General features: G+C 43.5%; 1 protein-coding gene across 4 annotated transcripts in view; it reads right to left on the minus strand.

Annotated features, from left to right (window-relative positions):
- THADA (THADA armadillo repeat containing) overlaps positions 1-21,946 on the minus strand; it is a 330,878-nt gene that overhangs the window by 92,050 nt on the left and 216,882 nt on the right. For all 4 annotated transcript variants that reach the window (XM_043603276.1, XM_043603274.1, XM_043603275.1 and 1 more), the window contains exon 30: positions 7,225-7,340. In XM_043603276.1, the coding sequence (XP_043459211.1) occupies positions 7,225-7,340 (116 nt within the window). The remainder of the gene's footprint in view (positions 1-7,224; positions 7,341-21,946) is intronic.

Here is a 21,946-nt window from a genome sequence, read left to right on the forward strand (position 1 = left end):
GCCTGGAAACGTGCTATGTAACCAACCCATCCCTGTTAGGACTTGCTTCCCTTAAAGTTTTGGCAGGGACCACAAATGATAGCCTTAAAATGCCACATGAGCATCAGAATATTTTAACAATCCTTCTTGACTGGATTCATTTCAGCAGCATGGGAGCGAAGCAGCAACCTGCAGCTGTGGCATAGGGCTGAGGCCTCTCTTTATTTCAAGCAGTTGCAAACGAAGGACCTCTTCCTTGGGGGGCAGGGGGGGGGCAGTCCAGGAGGCACGAGGGATTTGAGAAGGGCTAAGGAACAGTGGGAAAACCAAATCGGACCTAAACCCCTGTATTCCTGCCTGGGAAGTATACTCTCTTGTGTGAATAAATTTGGTGGCTAGAAAGTAAAGGCCATCTTCAGCTGTCAACCAAAACAGAATCCCAAACCAGAACTTCTGCAGCTGGCCACAGACACTCCCTGGGGCAGAAGTGGGATTGCCTCACAAAAAAACCATCCTAGCTTCGTCTTCTGTGAGCAGATTTTCCTTGCACATTTAAATCCAAGGCCTTCAAGGAGCTCACCACTCTGCTTAGTTGGGCCCAATAACCAAGAGAGAAAATGGGGAGAACAGATGAGAGTGGACAAGGGGGTGGACAGGGAAGGAGATGTGGAAGTGGCTGGCAGTGAGCACTGGGGACAAGGAGGAGCACACGCAGGAGTGAACAGGGGGTGTCAGGAGCACTGATGGGGAAGCCGTATGGAGAGGTGGAGGGATCATATAGCCAATACTTTTTGCAAAAAAGAACTAACTTGCCGTAGCAAATCATTAAGTCTAGCACGAAGAGTGGTCTTCAACAAACATTAGTGCCCTCCACCATCCCTTCTCCCCATCAGGACTGTTTTACTCAAAACTGTATTGCCCAAGGTTGTTTTCCTAGTAACCTTGGGACCTCTTCTTGTCTTCCTGAGAGGCTGTTTTTCTCACCAGATTATCAGACTGTTATTTTCATAATGATAATACTCCCTGCATGCCAACAAGCACTGGTCCTACCCTAGGCACTGAGGGCACTGGGATGGCTGCCCAGACAAGGGAGTGTGCATTCCTCATAGGAAGTGCTGGAGCCATGCAGCCCCTCCGGGAAGGTCATTCCAGGTGGATGGGGAAAGAATTCCGGGCTGACACCTTCAGTAGTCTTAGCCTTCTCCTGTGTCCCTAAGCTCTAGCTCTTAAGAATGAGGGTGTGAAGGTGGGAGTATTTCAAAGAGGCATGGATTGGATGACCACAGTGACCCTTGACCCTCAAAATATGTACTGTGTTCCAGAACCAACAGCATCAGAATTGCAAGAGAGCTTGTCAGAAATGCAAGATCTCAGGCACCATCCCAGACCTACTGAACGAGAGTCTTCATTTTTAAGGAGATCCCCAGGTGATTCACGTGTATATTAATGTCTGAGAAACACTGTTCTAGACAATATGTAAGCTGACACCATTTAAAGCCTGACATAAAGAAACCGAACAGCTGTAGAGAATGGGGTCCAGTATAAAGAGCCTCACAAGGAAGAGGGACCTAATGTTAATTGTTATCAGATAGAATCTCACCCCCGCCCTGGTCAGCTGTGAGAAAACAAACAGATCTCCTAACCTCTCTGAGCTATATACTCTCCCATATGCATGGGGATGGGAGTGGACTGCAATGAACTTCATGATTCTTTCCAGGTGAGAGTTTTTAGGTCTAGGATTCTATTGAACAAGACTCTGTTCTGTTGACTACTCTACAGTGAAGTCTGGTTTGAATAGATAGTTGCAGTATTTAATACAGTCTGGCATACAGCAGGGCTCAATAAATATTTGTTGAAGAAAGTGATACAGGTATATAGCCTATTCTATTCAAGCCTTACCTCAAAAACCAAAAATGAGCCATAAGCTTCTAGGACAGTAGACCACACCAGAGCATCAGGTTTAAATGGCACTTCTGATGGCAACTGACATAACTTAATATATCTTTGCCGAGGCATCTTTCAAGTAATCTATCCCAGAAATTCACTCGTATATGAAAGTGCACAACGGTGTGGCCCCTCACACTGGCACATCTGTGGCACTAAAGAGTTAATGACTGTATCTTCTGGGTAGCAGGCTACAGGGATGGTCGTTCCAACTTTCTTAAATGAATCTGTGGCCTTAGAAGAAAACACAAGTGCCCTCTAACATAACTGCTACTTTGCTCGATGTTCATCCTTCATCTTTTTTCTCAAGGAGATGTGAGACACAATAGGGCACAAGAACACATCAGTAGCTCTCAATCTGACTGAATTTTACTCTCTCCTGGAGAGTTTTAAAACTACCAGTTCTTGGGCCACACCCTCAACCAAAAAAAAATCAGAAATTTTGGAGGGGGAACCTGGCATCAGGTTTTAAAACCTCTCCAGATGATTCTAATATGCAGCCATCAGCATTAAGAACTACTGCCTGAAGTAAAAACTCACCATCAGCCAATCTGGGTACTTAATAAATGCCAATACCAAGAGTCACAAACTCCAGAACTCTTTCCATCTTGTAAAACTACAACTCTATACCCTTTAAATGCTGCTTCCTCATTCCCCCTCCCCCGCCCCTGGCAACCACCACTCTACTCTGTCTCCACGAATGTAACTACTCTAGGTATTTCGTGTAAGTGGAATCAGAACCACATTTGTCTTTTTGTGACAGGCTTATTTCACTTGGCATTATATCCCCAAGGTTCATCCATGTTGTAGCACTTGTCAGGATTTCCTTCCTTTTTAAGGCTGAATAATATTATGTTGTCCATATATATCACATTGCTTACCCATTCATCCATCAACGGACACTTACATTACTTCCACCTTTTGGCTATTGTGAATAATGCAGCGGTGAACATGAATGTACAAATATCTCTTCAAGACCCTGTTTTCAATTCATTTGGGTGGAATTGCTAGATCATATGGTAATGCTATTTTTAAATTTTTGAGGAAACACCATACTATTTTCCTTCTTGGCCATCATCAAGAGTTTTTAATAATAATAGCCAATACTTTCATGATACTGTTAAGTGAAAAAAGTAAGCTCTAACTTTTAGCTACAGCAAAACCTCAACTCTGTTAAAAAAAAAAAAAGGCACAGGAGAAAAGATGAAGTAACTACATACATAAAACTGTGAACTAGAAATGGTGGTTTCCACCCGAATGTTGGTAAAAGCAGACTTAAATTCTCTTCGCTTTCAAATTTCGCACTTGCCTACTTTTCTAGGATAAGCATACACTACACTGACAACCAAGAAAAAAAAAGGTGAAAAAAATTTAGTGGGGCACATTTTTCTTCCTGGTCATCCCATCATCCATTGTATTTATTTAGTCTGATGGTTCATTCAGTTCACCACATTTATCTAAACACACACAGACACACACACACACACACACACAGACACACACACGCATGCGCGCACAGACACACACACACACACACACACACACACACACACACTTCTTCCTTTTATAACCAAATTGATTCCCGAAAAATTTTAAGCCCCAAATACTAATTCCAACTCTTAATCAAAATAGTGTCTTTTCACCTCTTAGTCCTATTTGACAGGGCTTTCGAAAAGTCCTTCCTATTTAGGTGGGGCCTACAATCCAGTTGGGGCAGCAGGGCTAGAATCTGTCATTTGCAAGGGTGGCAGACGGGGCCACACGGGGAGGGGGGGGCTCGGGGGGGGGCAGTGGCGGCAGGAGACTGCTGATAGCCCTCGCAGAGCACCTGCAGCCAGCCTCTCCAGGCCTGCCACGGACCCCAATGCACACCCCACTTCTGGCCTGGGTCGGCTTCATTTTCCTTCAGTAGCCGGTAAACTGCCTTCTCACCATGAGAGAGACACTGACCTGGACTGAGGAGGGAGGGATGGAGGAAAAAGGGGAAGGAAGGAACTTGAAGGATTAATGAGCTGATTTCCATAAAGGCTTTGACATCGTGGAATGAAAAGCGGCCTGTAAGAGCAGAAACCCAGGCCTCTCCTCAGGCCATGTTGCCAGCTGGCCGTTCATCACCAAAAATTCCCCAACAACTCCATGGCTATTGCTTAACCACCTCATATAAATCCCAATTAATCTTGCAAAGTCAAAACATAAATATATGACAAAAGTCTTTATTTTATGTGCCCTCAGTTTCAGGGTCAACATTTTAAAAACCGAATTGGTTATCCAATGGCTCCAAAGCATTTTTTTTTTTTAAAAAACCTTCTTCGGGAATAAAAGGACAAATAAATGTTTGTGTACTAATGTTTATGTACTTATTGGACTGAATGAACTCAAGTCAATAATCAAATAAATTGTAGAAGAAAAAATTTAAACTTTTTTTTTTCAGTAACATTAATGTTTCATAGCTTATACTCAAAAGATACAGAAAATCCTTAGTAGGCACAAAGGAACATTTATTCTTCTTTCATATGTAAATTGCTAGGGACATAAAGAGTCTCTTCAGCATTAGAACTGAAGGTTACCATCCCATTAGAACTGGGAATACTCCACATTGCCACGTCTTTCACGGGAAAGGCAGGTGATAACGTGAACACAGGGGTTGTCTTCAAGAATGGCCCATTAGGACCCAGAATGGGCTCACGTGAGCATGGAGGTATTAGACACACAGCTTCCCACAGCAACACTCTCAAAGGACCTCAGGGACAAGGCAGGTGTGTCTCACAGGGCAGGCTGAAGCTTCATCACTTGTATACAATTGTACACTTTTCTATTTGGGGACCTCAAGGTTATCATGTCAATGAGGTGGATAATACAGAAAAACTGATACACAGCTTTGGAATGAATTGTGCTCTGGCAGTGTGCTTTCCTCCCAAACTTTATTTCAGGCTCTGAACACATCCTGATTAATACGGTAAAAGTGTGTTGGGAGCAAGAGGAAGCCTGGTGTTAGGAACCACCTACAGACCACCCACAAAGTATAAAGTTCACACTTGGATAATAAAGAGTTGACTGTACTGGAAACATAAAAGTGGCTTTCCTAGACTCTCAGCAAGGAAGGTGGAAACGCAGTGAACTGCGGTGATTCATGCTTTTGTTTTCTAGGGCTGGAATGTCATGGAGAAAAATCAGAGAAAGTGCGTGGGGGGGGGGGAGTGATGATGCTGAAAAACCTAAATAGGAAACTGCAATAGGGACCAGAGGGAAAGTTAAAGAGGCCACAGGGTCCTCTCCAGCTGAAGAGGAGGCTGAAGGCAGCTTGGTCATCCATCTTTAGGCACTGACTGCACAGCACGAAGGTCCATTCAAATGCTGGCCTGTTACACCATCTGCTCCTTCCCACCCAACAAGAAGGAATGGGCTCAGGAAGCCAGCAGATGATGATTTTTTATGACAGCCATGAAAGGGTAGCAGGCTAAGGGGGCAGAAACTCTTTTATAGCACTTGAAGAATAGGAGATTCAGGTTCCCTCTTGGGGTATTTCTGGATGGAAACAGAGATTTCCATAGGATGGTTCCTGGAGAGCCCTGACTTCCGGATCCCCAGAAACAACAGCTAGGAGGACCTGGCCTGCTAACTGATAAACAGATGAGAACACAAATGTGATTATAATTCCCTATCCTCCCAAAAAAGGCAGCTTAGGGGAGTTACCTAAAAGCCACATGAAAAGCAAATGATACTAGGCTCAGAGGCAGTTTATGGTCAATCAACTCGCTCTCTCTACATAAAAGAGAGAAAACAAAAACTGGTCTAAAAATAAGAGGTAACCATCACTTTACTGGCATTTCAGACATGAGAGAATTTCCCCATCAATATCCCCATTCAAAGCTATAGGTATTTAGACAGACATGGAGACTCATATCTACACACTGAGAAATTCTTCAGGGGCTCCCTTTCGCCTAAAGGTTTCCTTTAGGAGCTTTCGCCGAGTGGCCTCCACGTATTTCCGTGGTCTCATGTACCTTCTACTAGGTTCCAGAAGAGCTACCTTTATAGTTCTCCATCGTCACCTTGCCATTTCACGCAGTCATGTTCTTGACTCTGACATTACCCGAGCCCGGAATGCCCTCCCTGCCCCGGCCACTTGGTAAAATTCTACTCATCTCTTGAAGGCCCTTCCCCGTCCCTCCTCTGGGCTACTCCTGTGCTTATTACATACATTTCTTATTACCCTTGTCATATGGATGCAAATTATTACCTTACCTCCTGGATGTGAGTTCCTTGAAGTCAGAGCTAGTTCTTCTATATCTGCGTCCCTTCCATCTCCTAACACAAAGGCCACAGGCCACAGACTTTGTTGGATTACACTGACTTTCGGGCCCCATACTATACCCGTTTCCTGCCTCCAAAAGGTAGGGAGCCAACAAAAGGGAACAAAAGTTCGTTTTTGAAAAACAAAAAAGGTTTTTGTTTTTGTCTAACAACAATTGGTTGTTAGACAACCAATGCACTGATTCCTAACCAAATGCAAGACACTCCAGCATGGAATGTGGTAGGATGTGGGCCTCTGCTGGACCCAGTGTGTTGGAGCTTACAGAGGACACAGTGTGTGTGTGTGTGTGGGGGGGGGGGGGGGGGGTCCTTGCGGTAACACTCTCCTACCAACATCAGAGTCTTACAGACACAGATTTGAACACAATGTTATAGAGAGGGCTCCCTGCGTATTAAATGAGAAATTCTTTTTGTTCCATCTTTCACATAGTAAATGTTCTAAGTTCCACGATAAATTGACAATGGCCAGAGTGAAAAAATAAATGTATCCACACTCCTTTGCCTTGATTATTCAAAATTCAAGCTATTCTACTACCTACCTTACAAGGGGCAACTTCCACGTCTTTTTCTTATTCACACCCTAATGGTCTCCCCGTACCTATTCAAGTCTGACCCCAATCTTTAATCTATGAATTGCCATGGCGCCTAAGAGTTTGTACCACATGATTTAGTCAGTTATTGCCTTTCATTGCCATAACATCTGACACAGGCTTGGGCACATGGCAGGTATTAATAGAAACAAGCTGATTGGTGGACAGATAAAAAGCCATATTACATGCCCCCCAGCCATAGAGCAGTTTCAGAAAAATTGTCAGGAAAATATTTTTCTTTCTTTACCACAACCCAAAGTTCTAAAAAGATAAATACTCCAATAAGTTTATAAAACTCATGCCAACGACTTTTAAAACTCCCACAACTAGAAACAGCAATTCTCCAATGTATTCCTAACCCCTGATAACTCCTCGCTCATGTGGGGTTTTAACATACCTCTCGGCCAGCCAGAGTTTGGCTCTGGTACAAACAGCAACGTCAGCCAGCTCCTGCTGAAAGTATGCATTCAGTCTGTATTTGGAGTCTGAGAAGGCTTGTAACAAATGGAAAACCTAAACCAAAAAAGAGAAAAAGCAATATCCTGCTGTGAAAATATATTTTTCCTAAATGCTCAGTTCCTCCCTGTTAGGTTTCCTCAAAATATTCCCCTCAAAGAAAACAGACACCTGCAGAACACAGCTCTGGTTTCTTTGCAGAAAACCACGTTGGTGTGGGAAGACACAGCAACTGGTAAGAACCCTATGTCCTCGATCCCGACCTATGCCCTGGGTTCCCTGCACAATTCCAAGCAAAGGGGACTATTCAGGGACCAGTTATTTGATCCAAGAGCTTACTAGCTACAGAAAACCTATACATTGATTTTAGCAAAGAAAGGCAAACGACTTGCTCTATGTTAGTGGTCTCATATAAAAAAATGTACCTTTTCAAAATCAAAGTCTTGCTGAAGAGGGAAAAATCAACGGTCTCACAGTCCAAACTGGCTCATGTGCTGGGTTTATCAGAACAGTCTTGGCCAAAGAAGCAGGCCACAATGATGCCTGCCTTTGCAAGCACAGGGTAGTGATGTTTGTAAACTGTTTATATTTTATTTTTAGCAGTTCTCCACGGACATGTCCGGAATGGAGGCACCAAGGCAGACGCATCCTATTCTCACTCTACATGGCATTACATATTAGAATTGAGCAGAGAAAGACAAATCCTGTTGTATCTCTAGGTGGCTTCTATTTAGAATGAAGGCCATAGATCCAGCAGACCCATGACTGTGTGCATGTGCACGCAGCTTACGTAAGCATGTTGTGGATTCACGCTCAGTGATGACATCAACAACACTGTGAGGAGCACAAACCTGCACCTGCAGCAGAGAGAGAGATCCTCTGACCTCAGCCATTGCCAAGGAGAACGACGCATGTCACAGAAACCCTTCAGCCCCATTATGGAAATCAAAAGGCGGGGGGGGGGGGGGGGGAGGTGGGCGGAGCAACACAAGTATGGATAAACACACTGAGAACTTTGAAAGTCTATTTTAATAATTAGTCTGTTTTCTTTCCCTATTGTGTCCTTCACCAGAGCTACAGATGACTTCCTAAGCAACAAGATTCAACTTTTTCTCTCCTGCCAACGAGGAGCGTTAAGTGAAAGTTAAATATGGAAGGGAATAATGAGAAAAAGGAAGAGGCCAAGATAAAAGAGATCCAGAATCATCAGACCCCTAAATGGGAGTGAGCTGGCTGTTTTCCTGGGTCAGACGTCTGCAATTACCAACAACAAACACATGCAGAGCACCTCTGGTTAAAGAATCAAAATACACTGTGATTACTTTACTATATGTAACTACTATTTTTTTTTTCTTTTTGTCGTCTAAACACAAGTAATCGTATAGGAGTAGGCACACAATCCCGATGTGGAGACTTGAAAATGCTTCCTCTAATAATGGATCTGTTATTCAGAGGCAACAGATCAAGTATCACTACTTCACCACACCCCCGCAGGGACACAAACCGCCCGTCGAGAAGTCTGGAGAAATGGGTCTGGCTGGGGCTTCTGTTCTTCTGTGGTGACTGCCAGAAAAAAAAACCACCTCCCTCTGCCTGAATCCGCACTATCCTGAAGGAGTTGGCAAACTCACTGGGCCTTGCTTTACTTTTCTCCACAGCTGCACACAACCAACCACCAGGGTTTTTCATGGTGTCACAGGATCGTAATTAATCAGCAGACACCAGCAAAATACATGACTGTGGAATTTACTTGTAAAGAAAGCTGTGAGATTTTCGAATGCCTCTCATTTAGAAGCAATCACCTCAAAAATAACTCCTGATGGATGTTTAAACTTAGTGCTATATTTGCTCACCTTACTTGGCAAAAACAAGGCTGTTTTTGAAACGCTTCATAGCTCTGGTTTATGAAAATCAGCCTCCAGGTCCATCAATTCTGTCACCTTGGGCACAACCCAGACAACAATTGTGATCCTGGTTATTCACCAGGAACGGAGAGCGATCTATTTACATGGGACAACTGCAGAGGGAGGTACACTTAAAAGAACCGCGGTGGAAAGAAGCATGTAGGAGAGACAGGGCCAGAGAAGTGAAAGACAGGGTCACAGAAGTCAAGGGAAAACCGGGCAGGGAAGGAGAGGGAGAGGAGAAGACGGGGAGAGGGGAGAAAAGCTTTGTAAACAAATGTCTGAAACAAGTTACTGTATTTGAGATCATTTTTTTTTCTTTAAGAAAATTAATGACTATATTTGAACACACGGCTACCTTCACATGACATTTAGAGGGTTTGTTTTAATTTGTTCAAGCAAAATGAGGCCATCGTTTGGGGTGAAGTCCAGAGGTGAGGCTGGGCCTCTGGAACTAAGGTCCAAGGTCAGGTTCAGGAGCACCAGGCAGCTCCCAGGATCTGAAAAGACGGTGGGGGCAAAGCAATTCCTCCTCCTTCCTCCTTCTCTGAAAGTTCTGGTTCAGGAGAACTTCCAGGCCAGGAGTACAGTCTGGCCCAGGCCTGGGACAATTTGCAAACAGCCTATGATATAGGACTGCACTGAACCCAAAGAGAAAGCGAAGCTGTGTGACCCACTGAATGCACGTGAGCAGTCTAAGAAGTGTAGTGTCACTTCAGGTGGCCCAAACTTGTCACAAATATTTAAACAACAATTACTACTGGGCACTGTCCTAGGAGCCTCTGCACAGAACAAATGAATGCCTGCTCCCCGCAGCTTACATCCTAGTCAAAGATAAACGGAAAGTCCATAGCTTCCCTGACTCTGCCTGGTCGCAATTTTATGACCTGCACACAGCATCGCCATCACCTTCCTCTTATGCTTGGCCTCACCCTCCACCAAGTCCGGTGCAGAGCAGGAACTGAACAAACCTCTGCTGAACTGACGCCGGTAAGTGGTGCCTCTTCCCATACAGACTCTGCCTTTGGGACACATGCCCTTGGGTTTGGTGAGCTGCTGCAAACACGTGTGAGGAGAAGACAGAGCTGAACAACACTGCACCCCTCACTGCAGTAGGGAGAGCAGGGAGGCCAGATCAGGGTGGGGAAATGCAGCCCTGTGGGAGGAGTACAGGCTCTGGAGCCAGGTGGACATGGGTGTCCACCCAGTTACTAGCCGTGGGGCTTTGGGCAACTTACCTAACCTCTGCTTCCTCAGTGAAACACTGTATAATAGTATCTGCAGAAAGACTCAAAGGAATATATACTACTACTTGACACATTAGGCACATGATAAAAATGTTAGTTCTCTCCCTTTTCCTGTTTGCTCCCTCCCTTCCAGCCCCCATTCCAAAAATAGTCAGAGAAGGCTTTGCAAAACAAGTGATATTCCTATTTGGCCTTAAAGCAAATCTTGCCAGAATCTGGGGAAGACCGTGCAAGCAGAGGAAACTCAATTATAAAAAAAAATCTGAAAGTGTATTAAAATATCAGTATCGCCAACAAAAAGAATAAACTTTATGGGGCGCCTGGGTGGCGCAGTCGGTTAAGCATCCGACTTCAGCCAGGTCACGATCTCGCGGTCCGTGAGTTCGAGCCCCGCGTCAGGCTCTGGGCTGATGGCTCAGAGCCTGGAGCCTGTTTCCGATTCTGTGTCTCCCTCTCTCTCTGCTCCTCCCCCGTTCATGCTCTGTCTCCCTCTGTCCCAAAAATGAATAAACGTTGAAAAAAAAAAAAAAGAATAAACTTTGACGTGAATTATGGACTTCAGTTAAAAATAATGTGTCACTAATGGTAACACACATACCACTCCAATGTTAAATATTAATAACAGGAGAAAACTGGAGAGGAAAGGAAGATATGGGAACTCTCTGTACTACCTGCTCAGTTTTTCTGGAAATCTATAATTGTTCTTTCTTTCTTTCTTTCTTTCTTTCTTTCTTTCTTTCTTTCTTTCTTTTTTAACGTTTATTTATTTTTGAGACAGAGAGAGACAGAGCATGAACGGGGGAGGGGCAGAGAGAGAGGGAGACACAGAATCAGAAGCAGGCTCCAGGCTCTGAGCCGTCAGCCCAGAGCCCGACGTGGGGCTCGAACTCACGGACTGCGAGATCGTGACCTGAGCTGAAGTCGGACGCTTAACTGACTGAGCCACCCAGGCGCCCCTATAACTGTTCTTTAAAAAACCTATGAATGGAAGGAAAGCATCAGGACTGCTCAGGGAACAGCAAGTAATTGTGTGTGGCGAGAGCACAGTCAGCGGTGTGTGGGGTGATAGAAGACACAGCTGGAAAGAGGAGTCAGGTCAGAATGAGGAGGATCTTAAATGCACCAGCAAGGGACGAGTCCTCTCTTCTGTAGGTGGCAAAGGCCGCTTTAGAAACAGTGCTCAAATAATTAGATGTGTCATTTGGAAAGGAAAGACCAGGGCAGTGTGGAGGCTGGAACTGGAAGGGGCAGGATGACCAAGATTACTATTAGTCTAGGCTAGAGGTGGTGAGGGTCAAAACCAGATACTGAGAGCCAAGGATGGTGGGTGGGCTCAAAGCAGCTGCAGGTGTTTTCTTTGACCTACACAGTAGTTTTAGCCCGTCATTTACGAACTGGGAGATTTCACATCAGAATCATCCTGATTTCCAACTTCTTTTGAAAAATCAGAAGACCTGGGGGTCAACAGTCACCTGCGGGGGTCCAGTTCACTGTCACACCCACGACTGCCTATTATTCGTGGGCCTAAGGTGGAGTGTCAGTGTCATTTATCACTGCTTATGTGCCTTTTTCTTTCTTTCTTTCTTTCTTTCTTTCTTTCTTTCTTTCTTTCTTTCTTTTTAACTTTTGGAGAAACAAGAGGAAAATAAAGTATTTACTGAGCTCAGACTTCTTTCAAAAGTTTCAAAACAAAGGATTGGACTCGGAGAGCCGTGTGTTTATCCTCGTCTCCCTTCATTCACTTATCTGCCTGGTGCTGATAGGACTCTGATTTTGTGACAGCCCCGGTCTGGATGGTAAAAGTGGAATGGAGAGGAAAGGATACATTTGAGAGACATTTTGGAAGCTGAAGAAGCAGTACTTGGCAACTTGGTGTTAGACATGGAGTTGCAGGTCAGAAAAGAGCCTCTTAACTCAGGCAGCTGGTGAGGGAGAGCCATCCTCCACAACGGGGCTCACAAGGGAATAATATCCCGTGGCAGGTCTGGGAATGAGGAAAAGGGATCTCATGAGTTGGGTTAGGAATATCCACTTGATGATTGCTCTAGTCAGGGTAATTTATCTTGGAAGGCACGAATTCTTTTGAGAGTGAAAAGGAGCTCTATTAATGACCACCCTGGGACAAAGGCCAGTGGGTTGCCTCTAGCTTCTGCAGGCCCTTAGAAAAAAAAGACTAGAGTGGAGGAAGAGGTGTCTTTGGCAAAAGAAGCAGGAGGAAGCTTTGCCGACTTAAGATGGTTGTAACCCAGTCAGAAAGACAGAAAGCGCACGCAAACAACCAAGGGCAAACCAGCAGCACCACCCAGGTCTATCGCAGGCAGTGGGACTGGCCAGAAGATGCCCTCAGGACGGGAGGCCAGGAAGCAGCTGGCAGCAGGCTAGTGTCCTTGCCCTTGAGATGCAAGCCCCGAGAAACTCCGGGAGAACCAAAGAGGAATCTGGAGAACCTGGAAATAGTAACTCCTTGCGGACCCCCATGCCTAATCTAAACACAGAGAGACTCGGGGGAGCCCCCAGGCATCTGTATGAAGCACTGGGTCCATTTGGGCAGCTTTGAATCTTAAAAGTGACTCACAGGAGCGAATGTAATACTCTTTGAATAAGTGCCACAGGCCTAAAAAGAGTCATGAGGCAGATCTCTGAAAAAACTTGCACTGCACCAGTAAAGTATGTCTGGTTTATGCTGCTAGACTAAAATAGTGACTTGTGTTAGACAAGATCAAGATGATATATGGCTGTTTGGGAATGCAACGCCGAGATGGGTTTTCCTCTTCACCAAGCATGGCTTCCAGGCAATTTTCCCCCTTATAAAATCAACAGCAGCTGAGCTCCAGAAACAGCAGGATCCAGCAATAACAGGACCAGGTTAGGCAGGCTGTGAAAAAGGACAACTCCAAAGAGAAAAGAGATGTTCATTTCAGAGGTCAGATATAAATGAGCTGAATGTATTGTAATCATTCACCATCCCAGACTTGGAAGATCAGCACCTGTATCCACTTTTGCAACTATATTTTCTTAACCACAAATCCTATTCTTCTTTTGCAGCATGCAGGCTTTGGGAGAACACGTTTGCCCCTATCACATTCAGCCAAGTATAAAATTTCTGTATCTGCCATTTTGCCTTGCCTTCTCTCTGCATTGCCCCAACCCCCACGGCTAAGTCAGAGCCACATTTTTCCAAGCTCAGTGTTTACACAGGATTTTATTTCGGCTGGTAAAACATCTGTATTTTTTCAGGGACTTGAATAAATGATCTATGCCGGGAATGTACAGTATAGGGTGATGTCAGGCCCCCTTTTTCTCTCTCGACTCACTAGGCAGAACAGGCAAACATTGTTGCAGCCTGTAGTTGGGAATGTGAATATTTATCCTGTCGACTTAATTCATACAAACAGAAGGAAAGGCAGGCAGGCAGGAGTATTTTATGGCTTTGAGTCAGACTGAAAGGGGGAGGGTGTGAGAAGGGGGGACGGCTGAGAAAGGAATCTAAACTTTCTAATTCACAGAAACATGCTTAATCATACAAATGTGGAGAAAGAGATACAGCAAAAATTATTTAAAAGGTAGACTGCATTTGTATGTGGGTGTGGGTAGGAGATGGGAAAGCAAGAGACAGTTCTCCAACTTATGTATCTTTTCTAATCACTACAATGAGGTTTAGGATTTAATTGTTTTCTGCTTCAGGTCTATTAATCGTATCCATAACCAGACCACAGGCTTCTTAGGAACACCTTTCTTATCTTCTGATTTCCACAGTGCAGGGCACGGTGCTTACTGGGAGTATGGACCCACCCATGGCATCTGTACAGGGCTCAGCGTATTGTCCTTTTTACTGACAGCCCAATTGACGGGAGGCATGACCATGGGACACTTCAGCTACTCAGCCTGGTCACCCCTACAAGAAAGGGCTTGGTGGGCAAGTGCCACCCATAGTTACCCACCAATCCTAGAGGGCAGGCCAGGAAGTATTTCAAGTGGTTACTCCTCCAAACCTCAACCTATTTATCAGATGAGGACAAATCCTTAGGAAGGTCTCGGGAAGTTCCCCAAAGGTGACACTTGGCTGTTGCTGCTGTCAGAAAAAGGGTGCTAATTGTGATGTGTAATTACTTCCTAGTTGACACTGGCTTGGGGAAGAGAATCACAGGAAACAGGCCATGAATATCTTTAAGGACTAATATGTACACACACACAAAGTCTGTAGGGGTCTGAAAAGTCACTTCGTGTGTCAATTCATTCCCTCCTTTCTGTGAACACGCCCCTTGTTCTAGTTCAGGAACCAAAGATCTTACACCTGGAAGATGAAAACAACTCACTGGTCTCTGCCTCCAAAACTTATTTTACACTTGACTACAGAGAAACTTCTTAAAGCCCTGACTGTATCACTCCCAAGTTCAAAATCTCTCAATGACTTCCAATTGCCTGAAGAATTTGCTGGGCACTGAAGTCTCGACTTACTTTTCTGTTTTTACCTCCTATTTCCTCCACTTCGTCTATCTATTTTGTAGCTGAATGGGACAATTTCCCATTCCTGACAACTTACAAATGCTTTTCTGTCCAGGATGCTCCTTCTATTTCTCCCCCCACCACCCTCTCCAACTCTGCCTACTGAAATTCCATTCATACTGTAAGGCCCAGCTAACATCACCTCCTCCATAAAACCTTCCTCAGCTTTCATCAACCACCACCCCCCTCTCTGACCCAAGACATACTCTTTTCCTACTCAGTGCCCAACGGCTTATTTAATTTGATTTAAAAAAAAAATTTTAATCCTGTCATCATAGTTATCAATCCACAATTTCCTTTCCTGGAGTATAGCTCTTTGAAGGCAAGGACTGTGTCCTGTTCTTCATAGTCCTTGGGCCCCAAGGATATGGAGCTTTGTCTGGTGTAGAGAGGGGCTCCATGAATGGAGCATTTAGTGAGTTGGAACTGTAGCATGCCTCCCTTCCAGGGGTGGCAGAAGCACAGCCTATGTTCAGAGCAGCAGCTGGAGTGCTAAAAATGACTTTCTAAACTCTTCCCACACAAATGGGTAGGAGAAATACACAGTATTAATGAGAGAGTGAGCATTCATTTGTCTTAGATCATCTTTGGGCTGGTGCTCCAAATTTTACAATGCAAATAAGAGTCCCCTCACCCAGAAGAAGTCTCAGGGGCCCTGAGCTACTGGGTAAGAGTGAGGTTGAGAAAGTGATGTCAGGGGCACTTGAGTGGCTCAGTCAGTTATACATCTGACTCTTGATCTCAGCTCAGGTCATGATTTCACGATTCGTGAGTTCGAACCCACATCAGCCTCTGTGCTGATAGCACGGAGCCTGCTTGGGTTTCTTCCTCTCCCTCTTTTTCTGCCCCTCCCCCGCTTGTGCTTGCTCTCTCTTTGTCTCTCTCTCAAAAAGAAATAAATAAACATTAAAAAAAAAGAAAGTGATATCAAAGGTATTCAGTCTTAACCTCACTTACAAAAGTTTACATGTAAAGTATTAACAATTCCCACTGATACAATAATATCTGTTCTAACCAAAGAGTTCCTAAGTTTGGAACATAAGATACATTTCTGTAAAGGTATGGATAAAATGCTTTAATTATTTGTTTGTTTGTTGTTTAATGTTTATTTATTTTTAAATTTTTTATTTATTAAAAAAATTTTTTTACTGTTTATTTTTGAGAGAGAGACAGAGAGAGAGACAGAGTACAAGTTGGAAAGGAGCGGAGAGAGAGGGAGATACAGAATCTGAAGCAGGCTCCAGGCTCTGAGCTGTCAGCACAGAGCCCAATGCAGGAGTCAAACTCACGAACAGTGAGATTGTGACCTGAGCTGAAGTAGGATGCTCAACCGACTGAGCCACCCAGGTACCCCAATGCTTATTTATTTTTGAGAGAGAAAGAGAGACAAGCGCGAGTGGGGGAGGGGCAGAGAGAGAGAGGGAGACACAGAATCTGAAGCAGGCTCCAGGCTCTGAGCTGTCAGCACAGAACCCGATGCAGGGCTTGAACCCACGAACTGTGAGATCATGACCTGAGCCGAAGTCGGATGCTTAATGGACTGAGTCACCCAGGTGCCCTGGATAAAATGTTTTAAATTACAAATTATTTTTCTGTAAAAGATATCCCAGTTTAACTTATTTAGGAGAAGCTTTATTATGCTTGCTGATTTATCTCTTCTATCTATCTGGATCTTCAACTCTTGAGTTTCCTTAACAACAATACTGAGATAAATAAGGATCTCTTTGATGTACCAAAGCTTGTTGATGAAAAATAATAAGGATAATTTGTTCAGTCAAGACAGTTTACTTCAGCAATCCAGGAAGGAGAAAGGAAGAAAGGAGAAAGGAGGAAGGAAGGAGGTGGTGGAATAAATGAAAAAAAATTAGTCATAAATCAATAAATGTTGAAGTTGAGTGACGGGTACATGAGGTTCATTATATTATCCTAACTACATTTGTGTATATTTAAATATAAGTTATAGAAAAAGGCTTTAGGAGAGAAGAAGGTAAAGAGAAAGCAGCTATAGGTCACAGAGATGAAATAAGTATAAAAAGCTCATGATGTAGTACAAGAAGTTATGTATATTAACAAATAAAATGCATAAATTCTAAGACAGAACACTAAGCAGTGGAAGGGAGAGAAGGGAGTCCAGAAGATGGTAAAAGTGACATTTAAACAGTAGTGAAGAGGGGTGCCTGGGTGGCTCAATTGTTTGGGCATCCAACTCTTGATTTCGGCTCAGGTCATGATCTCACGGTTTGTGAGTTTGAGCCCCAAGTTGGGCTCTGTGCTGACAGGGGAGGTTGTTTGGGACTCTCTCTCTCTCTCTCTCTCTCTCTCTCTCTCTCTCTGCCCCTCCCCCATTTATGTGTACACGCTTGAGCGCACACGCACTCTCTCAAAATAAATAAATAAACATTAAAAAACCACTATAAACAGTAGTGAAGAGACTAATGTATTCAACAAAGGGTATTAAGACAACCAACTAGGTCTTAGGGAAAGAATACAGTTGGGTCCCTACCCAAAGCCTTGCACTGAAATAAATTCTAGATGGAGAAACTAATCAAATGTAAAAAAAGAAACTACAAAAGTGCTAGAAGAAAACAGGAAAATATTTTATAATCTTCTGGTAAAAAATGGGCTTTCTAAGAACGAACACAAAGCCACAAACTAAAAAAAAAAAAAAAATAGATGTATAAATATGTCAATATAACAACCGAAATCTCTGGGACAGCAAAAATTAATAGGAATATTCAAAACCAAAAAAATAAGGGGCAAACCATTTGCTAATTCCTTCAAGGAACAAACCTCTTGCAAACCAGTAACAGAAATGAAAGTCATGGAATGAAATATGGCTGGGAATTACAAGCTTTCTTCATTCATAGCACCCTTACACCTCAATAATTTTTTCATGGTGCCTCCAGGCCAAAAGAAATATCGAACAGTTCCATTTATTAAGTAGTTAGGTCCAAACAACCTAGTAAGTATTTATGCCCTAACAACTGCGAAACTGTTTGAAAAAATAATACACATAAGTTGAAAGAAAAAATATTTTGATTTCATTCTTTAATAACCACAATTACTTACTAATGAGATGTGTGTGCCTGTTGGATACTTCCTAACTTCCCAAGCCTTGGAGTCACTGGACTCCGTCACCCTCATTCCTATTCCACACTGACCTTCCCATGGTACTTGTTTTTACCACAGCAACTATCAAATACTCAACTTTGCAAAGATATATGGCATCATCAAAAGGAGTACGACGTGAGCTAAGGTTGATAACTGTATGTTACTTCAAGCTAGCAGCTCCCATAGTATCTCACAGATGGCAAGTATCATTGGGCTTCTCACAAAAATTTAAAATATCCCACAGCACTTTGGCACACTCTTTGGGAACTGCAAATATTTAGCAAGGAATATAAACAAGCAATTCACAGACGAAATACAAATAGCCAATAAACACATGAAGAAATGTTTCATTTCACTAATGTTTAAGGAAGTGCAACTAAAACAATACTCAAAAAAAAAAACTGATTTGCACAGAAAATTTTCTTAAGTGGGTAGGACCCACTTAGTAACTGGGTAAGGAAATGGCCACTCTCATTCATCACTGCAGGGAGTATAAATTGGTCACAGACATGTTGGGGGTAGCCAGCAGGGCCATTTTGTTGCACATATGATATATTCCATACAAATGGTAACCCTCGGAGTTGGACAAAGCTGGCAACTTGGAAGTCTGGCCGTTGCTATCAAAATGTAAAACACGCTGCTTTCTCAGTCTTGCAATACCCACTTCTGAAATAGGAATTTATTTCACAAGAACACTTAGAGGTATGGGCAAAGATAAAGACGCCCAAGGATGATCTTTGGCAGCACTGACTGCAACGGGAAAATTCAGAAACAACCAATACAAGACCAGTGGAAAAAATTATGGAATACTACTACAGGTATCTCATCATATAGAGTCAAGCTATACAAACATTTTTTTAAGTATTTATTTATAGATAGAGACAGCATGGGTGGGGGACGGGCAGAGACAGAGGGAGAGAGAGAGAGAGAGAGAGAGAGAGAGAGAGAGAGAGAGAGAATCCTGAGCAGGCTCTGTGCTGTCAGTGCAGAGCCCGATGTGGGGCTCAAACCTACGAGTTCATGACCTGAGCCAAAACCTAGAGTCGGATGCTGAACCGACTGAGCCACTCAGATGCCCTACGGGCATTTTTTTTTTTAAGCTATAAATTTATATGGACAGACATGAAATTATCTCCAAGACATACTGGTAAATGAGAAAGCAAGCTGCAAAAAATAGCATCGTCCTGTTTTTACTGATGCCAAATTATTAACAGCGAGGGTGGGATTGTTTACAATCAATGTTGCATGTTTCTGGAATTTAGAATGTTTTACAATAAGAATGCATTACTTTTTTAAACAATTCATTTTGAAATAATTACAGTTTCATAACAAGTTGCCAAAAGAGTAGAGTTGGTGTACCTTCACTTAGCTTCCCCCAACTGTGACGTCTCGCCTGTCTGTAGTACTGCATCAAAACCAGAATACTGACGGTGGCACATTGCTGTTAACTAGACTACACACCTTACTCAGCTTTTGCCATATTTTACATGTATTCATGTGTGTGTGTGTGTGAGGGGCGGTTTCATCCCATGCACGGATTTGGGTAACTACCACCACCACTAAGACACGGGACTGTCCTAGTACCACAAAGGAAGAATGCATTATTTCTGGAGTCAGAAACAATAAAAAGCTAAATAATACTCTTTTTATCATGTATCCCCTAACTCCATACTCAATGTTCACACGCTACGTCAACTGGGACAGGTGGCTGTGTGCTATTTCTCACCAAGAGATAGAAATCAAAGAAAAGGAACTTTTCAAGGCATGAAAGACAAGACATTAGGACTTTTCCAAGGCTCCTCCTGCTCTTCTCGGACTTTTCAGATCTGTGCCCAGTGTGGGTGGAAGAGCAGCTCAGAGGAAAGAGCCACGGAAGGTAGAGAAGGCTGGCCATGGCGAGGTGCCACCAGGGGTGGGGGAACAGCATTCCTGAGAGATGCAGTCCTATCTCCAATACTGTCTCTCGGGCAAACAAGAGCAAAGGAAATACAAAGTTATTATATCAATTTGCATGTCCCAGATTTTAGAGCAGCTGTAAAATTTGCCTTATAAAAAGAACTGACCCACAGAAAACTGGCTTTTAGCATGCTCTCAGGCTGGTAATGCACATTACTCCGAGCTGCCCAGTGAGGGGGTTTGGGGCAAAAGGCCCTGCAAGCCTGGACCCAAGTGACAGCCAGCCTCAGGAGACTGCTGGCTTCCAGCAAGCTGTGGTAACAGAGACTCCTCTTTATGAAAAATGAAGATGGAAAAAAAATCTTTTGCGTCTTTGGGTTGCAGCTTATTTCAAAGGTCATCAAAGTAAACAAAAGGGAAAGACTGTGAATCTTTATAAGTCAAAAAGTGACAACTGTTTATAAAGCAACTGTTTATATTTTCACATGGAGGAAGGAAAAAAATGATTCTTCTAAGCCCCTAGGAATGGAGGTTTGGGTGGCTCCCCCTCCACCTCGTTTGTTTGCTCATTTGCCATTCAACACCTCCCGCAGTGAGTACAGTTGCATCCATTTTATGCAGAATTGTAAACGTCTACTGGATGGCTGGGATTTGTGGAATAAACCAGGCAGTGTCTTGAGAAGCAAAAGCCTCTGTCGCCCTTGTTGATAACCGCCTCCCACCATCATGCTGAGTACTGTGTAATGCCCAAAGCCATACAGACAGGCTGCAGTAAGGTCTCTCCAAATCTTGAGCCCGGTTTCCAATGAGGGCACCTTTGTTCAGAGAGGGATGATTCTCTGAATCTAATGAGGGCAAAGGGGTCAGTGAAACCAGTCCTTACAAACCTCCTCTAATACCTCAGAGTGAGCAAAAAACCCTTTTTGCTTATGGGTTTTTCTGACAATGAACTGTGGACAATTATCATGGACGAGCCTCTACATGAATTTCCTATTAGACATATTCTGAAATAATGGGACTAGATGGCATTAAAATAATCATCAAAAGGTACTTTTTTACATGGGGAGCTGTGTGATCCCCGGTCCACTATACAGATTTTGTATTATTTCCATTTATCCATTAAGCCTCAGCTAGTCAGCCCCTTTTGTGAAGTTCTCCCTGAGAATTGTGGGTAGAGCAATTTCTCCATCCTCTCATTCCATAGTATGTATTAGCTGAACCACTCATTTGGCACCTAAGATATGTTGCCTTGATTGCTATTTATCTTTTTGTGTAAACCATGTCGTTTTATCTCCTACAGAGCCTTACTGGAATGCAAAAGTTTGTTGATTTGATTTTAAATTTAAGGCAATTACCATGTGGGCTGAGATAAACAGTACTTTCAAGGCAACAGTTAACTCAATAGTGAAAGTAAACACCAAGACTGCTTGCAAATGGGGTGGCTTGCAAAGTAGAATGACCAATGAATGCAAGTCCTCCAGATGGGAATATGTTTGTGGCCTGGGCCTTCAGCCCACTACTCCTAGCCTACCAGTGTGTCTTGTTATCTACATGAATTTATCATCCCCCAAGCTCATCTCCAGGAAACTCATGATCTTTCCTCTCAACCTACTTCAGCTCAACCACTGGTGTCTCAATGAAACCATTCTCCCAGGCACTGGTAAGTTTATTTGTTGAGTAACTGGATGAACAAGACAGCCACTCTATCTAAGTAACCATCCACAATCCACTCTGGCCTGCCCCTTTTCCTTATATTGCTGGAAGGCTATGAGAATCAAGTTTAGAAGTTGTCATGCGTCTCTCCCCACCCACCCCCAAACAAGCCTCCTTGGCCAGTTAAGAGACTGACTGCAATGGGGCGACAGGACATTCCTCTTGATGTCCTTTCTGCTGAGAAACTTGAGACTTTGGACCAGTGGTCCTAAATGTGGAGTGGTTTTACCCCTGCGGGCCATTTGGCAATGTCTAGAAACATTTTTTGGTTGCCACGACTGGAACG

The sequence above is a fragment of the Prionailurus bengalensis genome, chromosome A3 (genome assembly GCF_016509475.1).
Source record: "Prionailurus bengalensis isolate Pbe53 chromosome A3, Fcat_Pben_1.1_paternal_pri, whole genome shotgun sequence".
In the NCBI taxonomy this organism is placed as follows: Eukaryota; Metazoa; Chordata; class Mammalia; order Carnivora; family Felidae; genus Prionailurus; species Prionailurus bengalensis.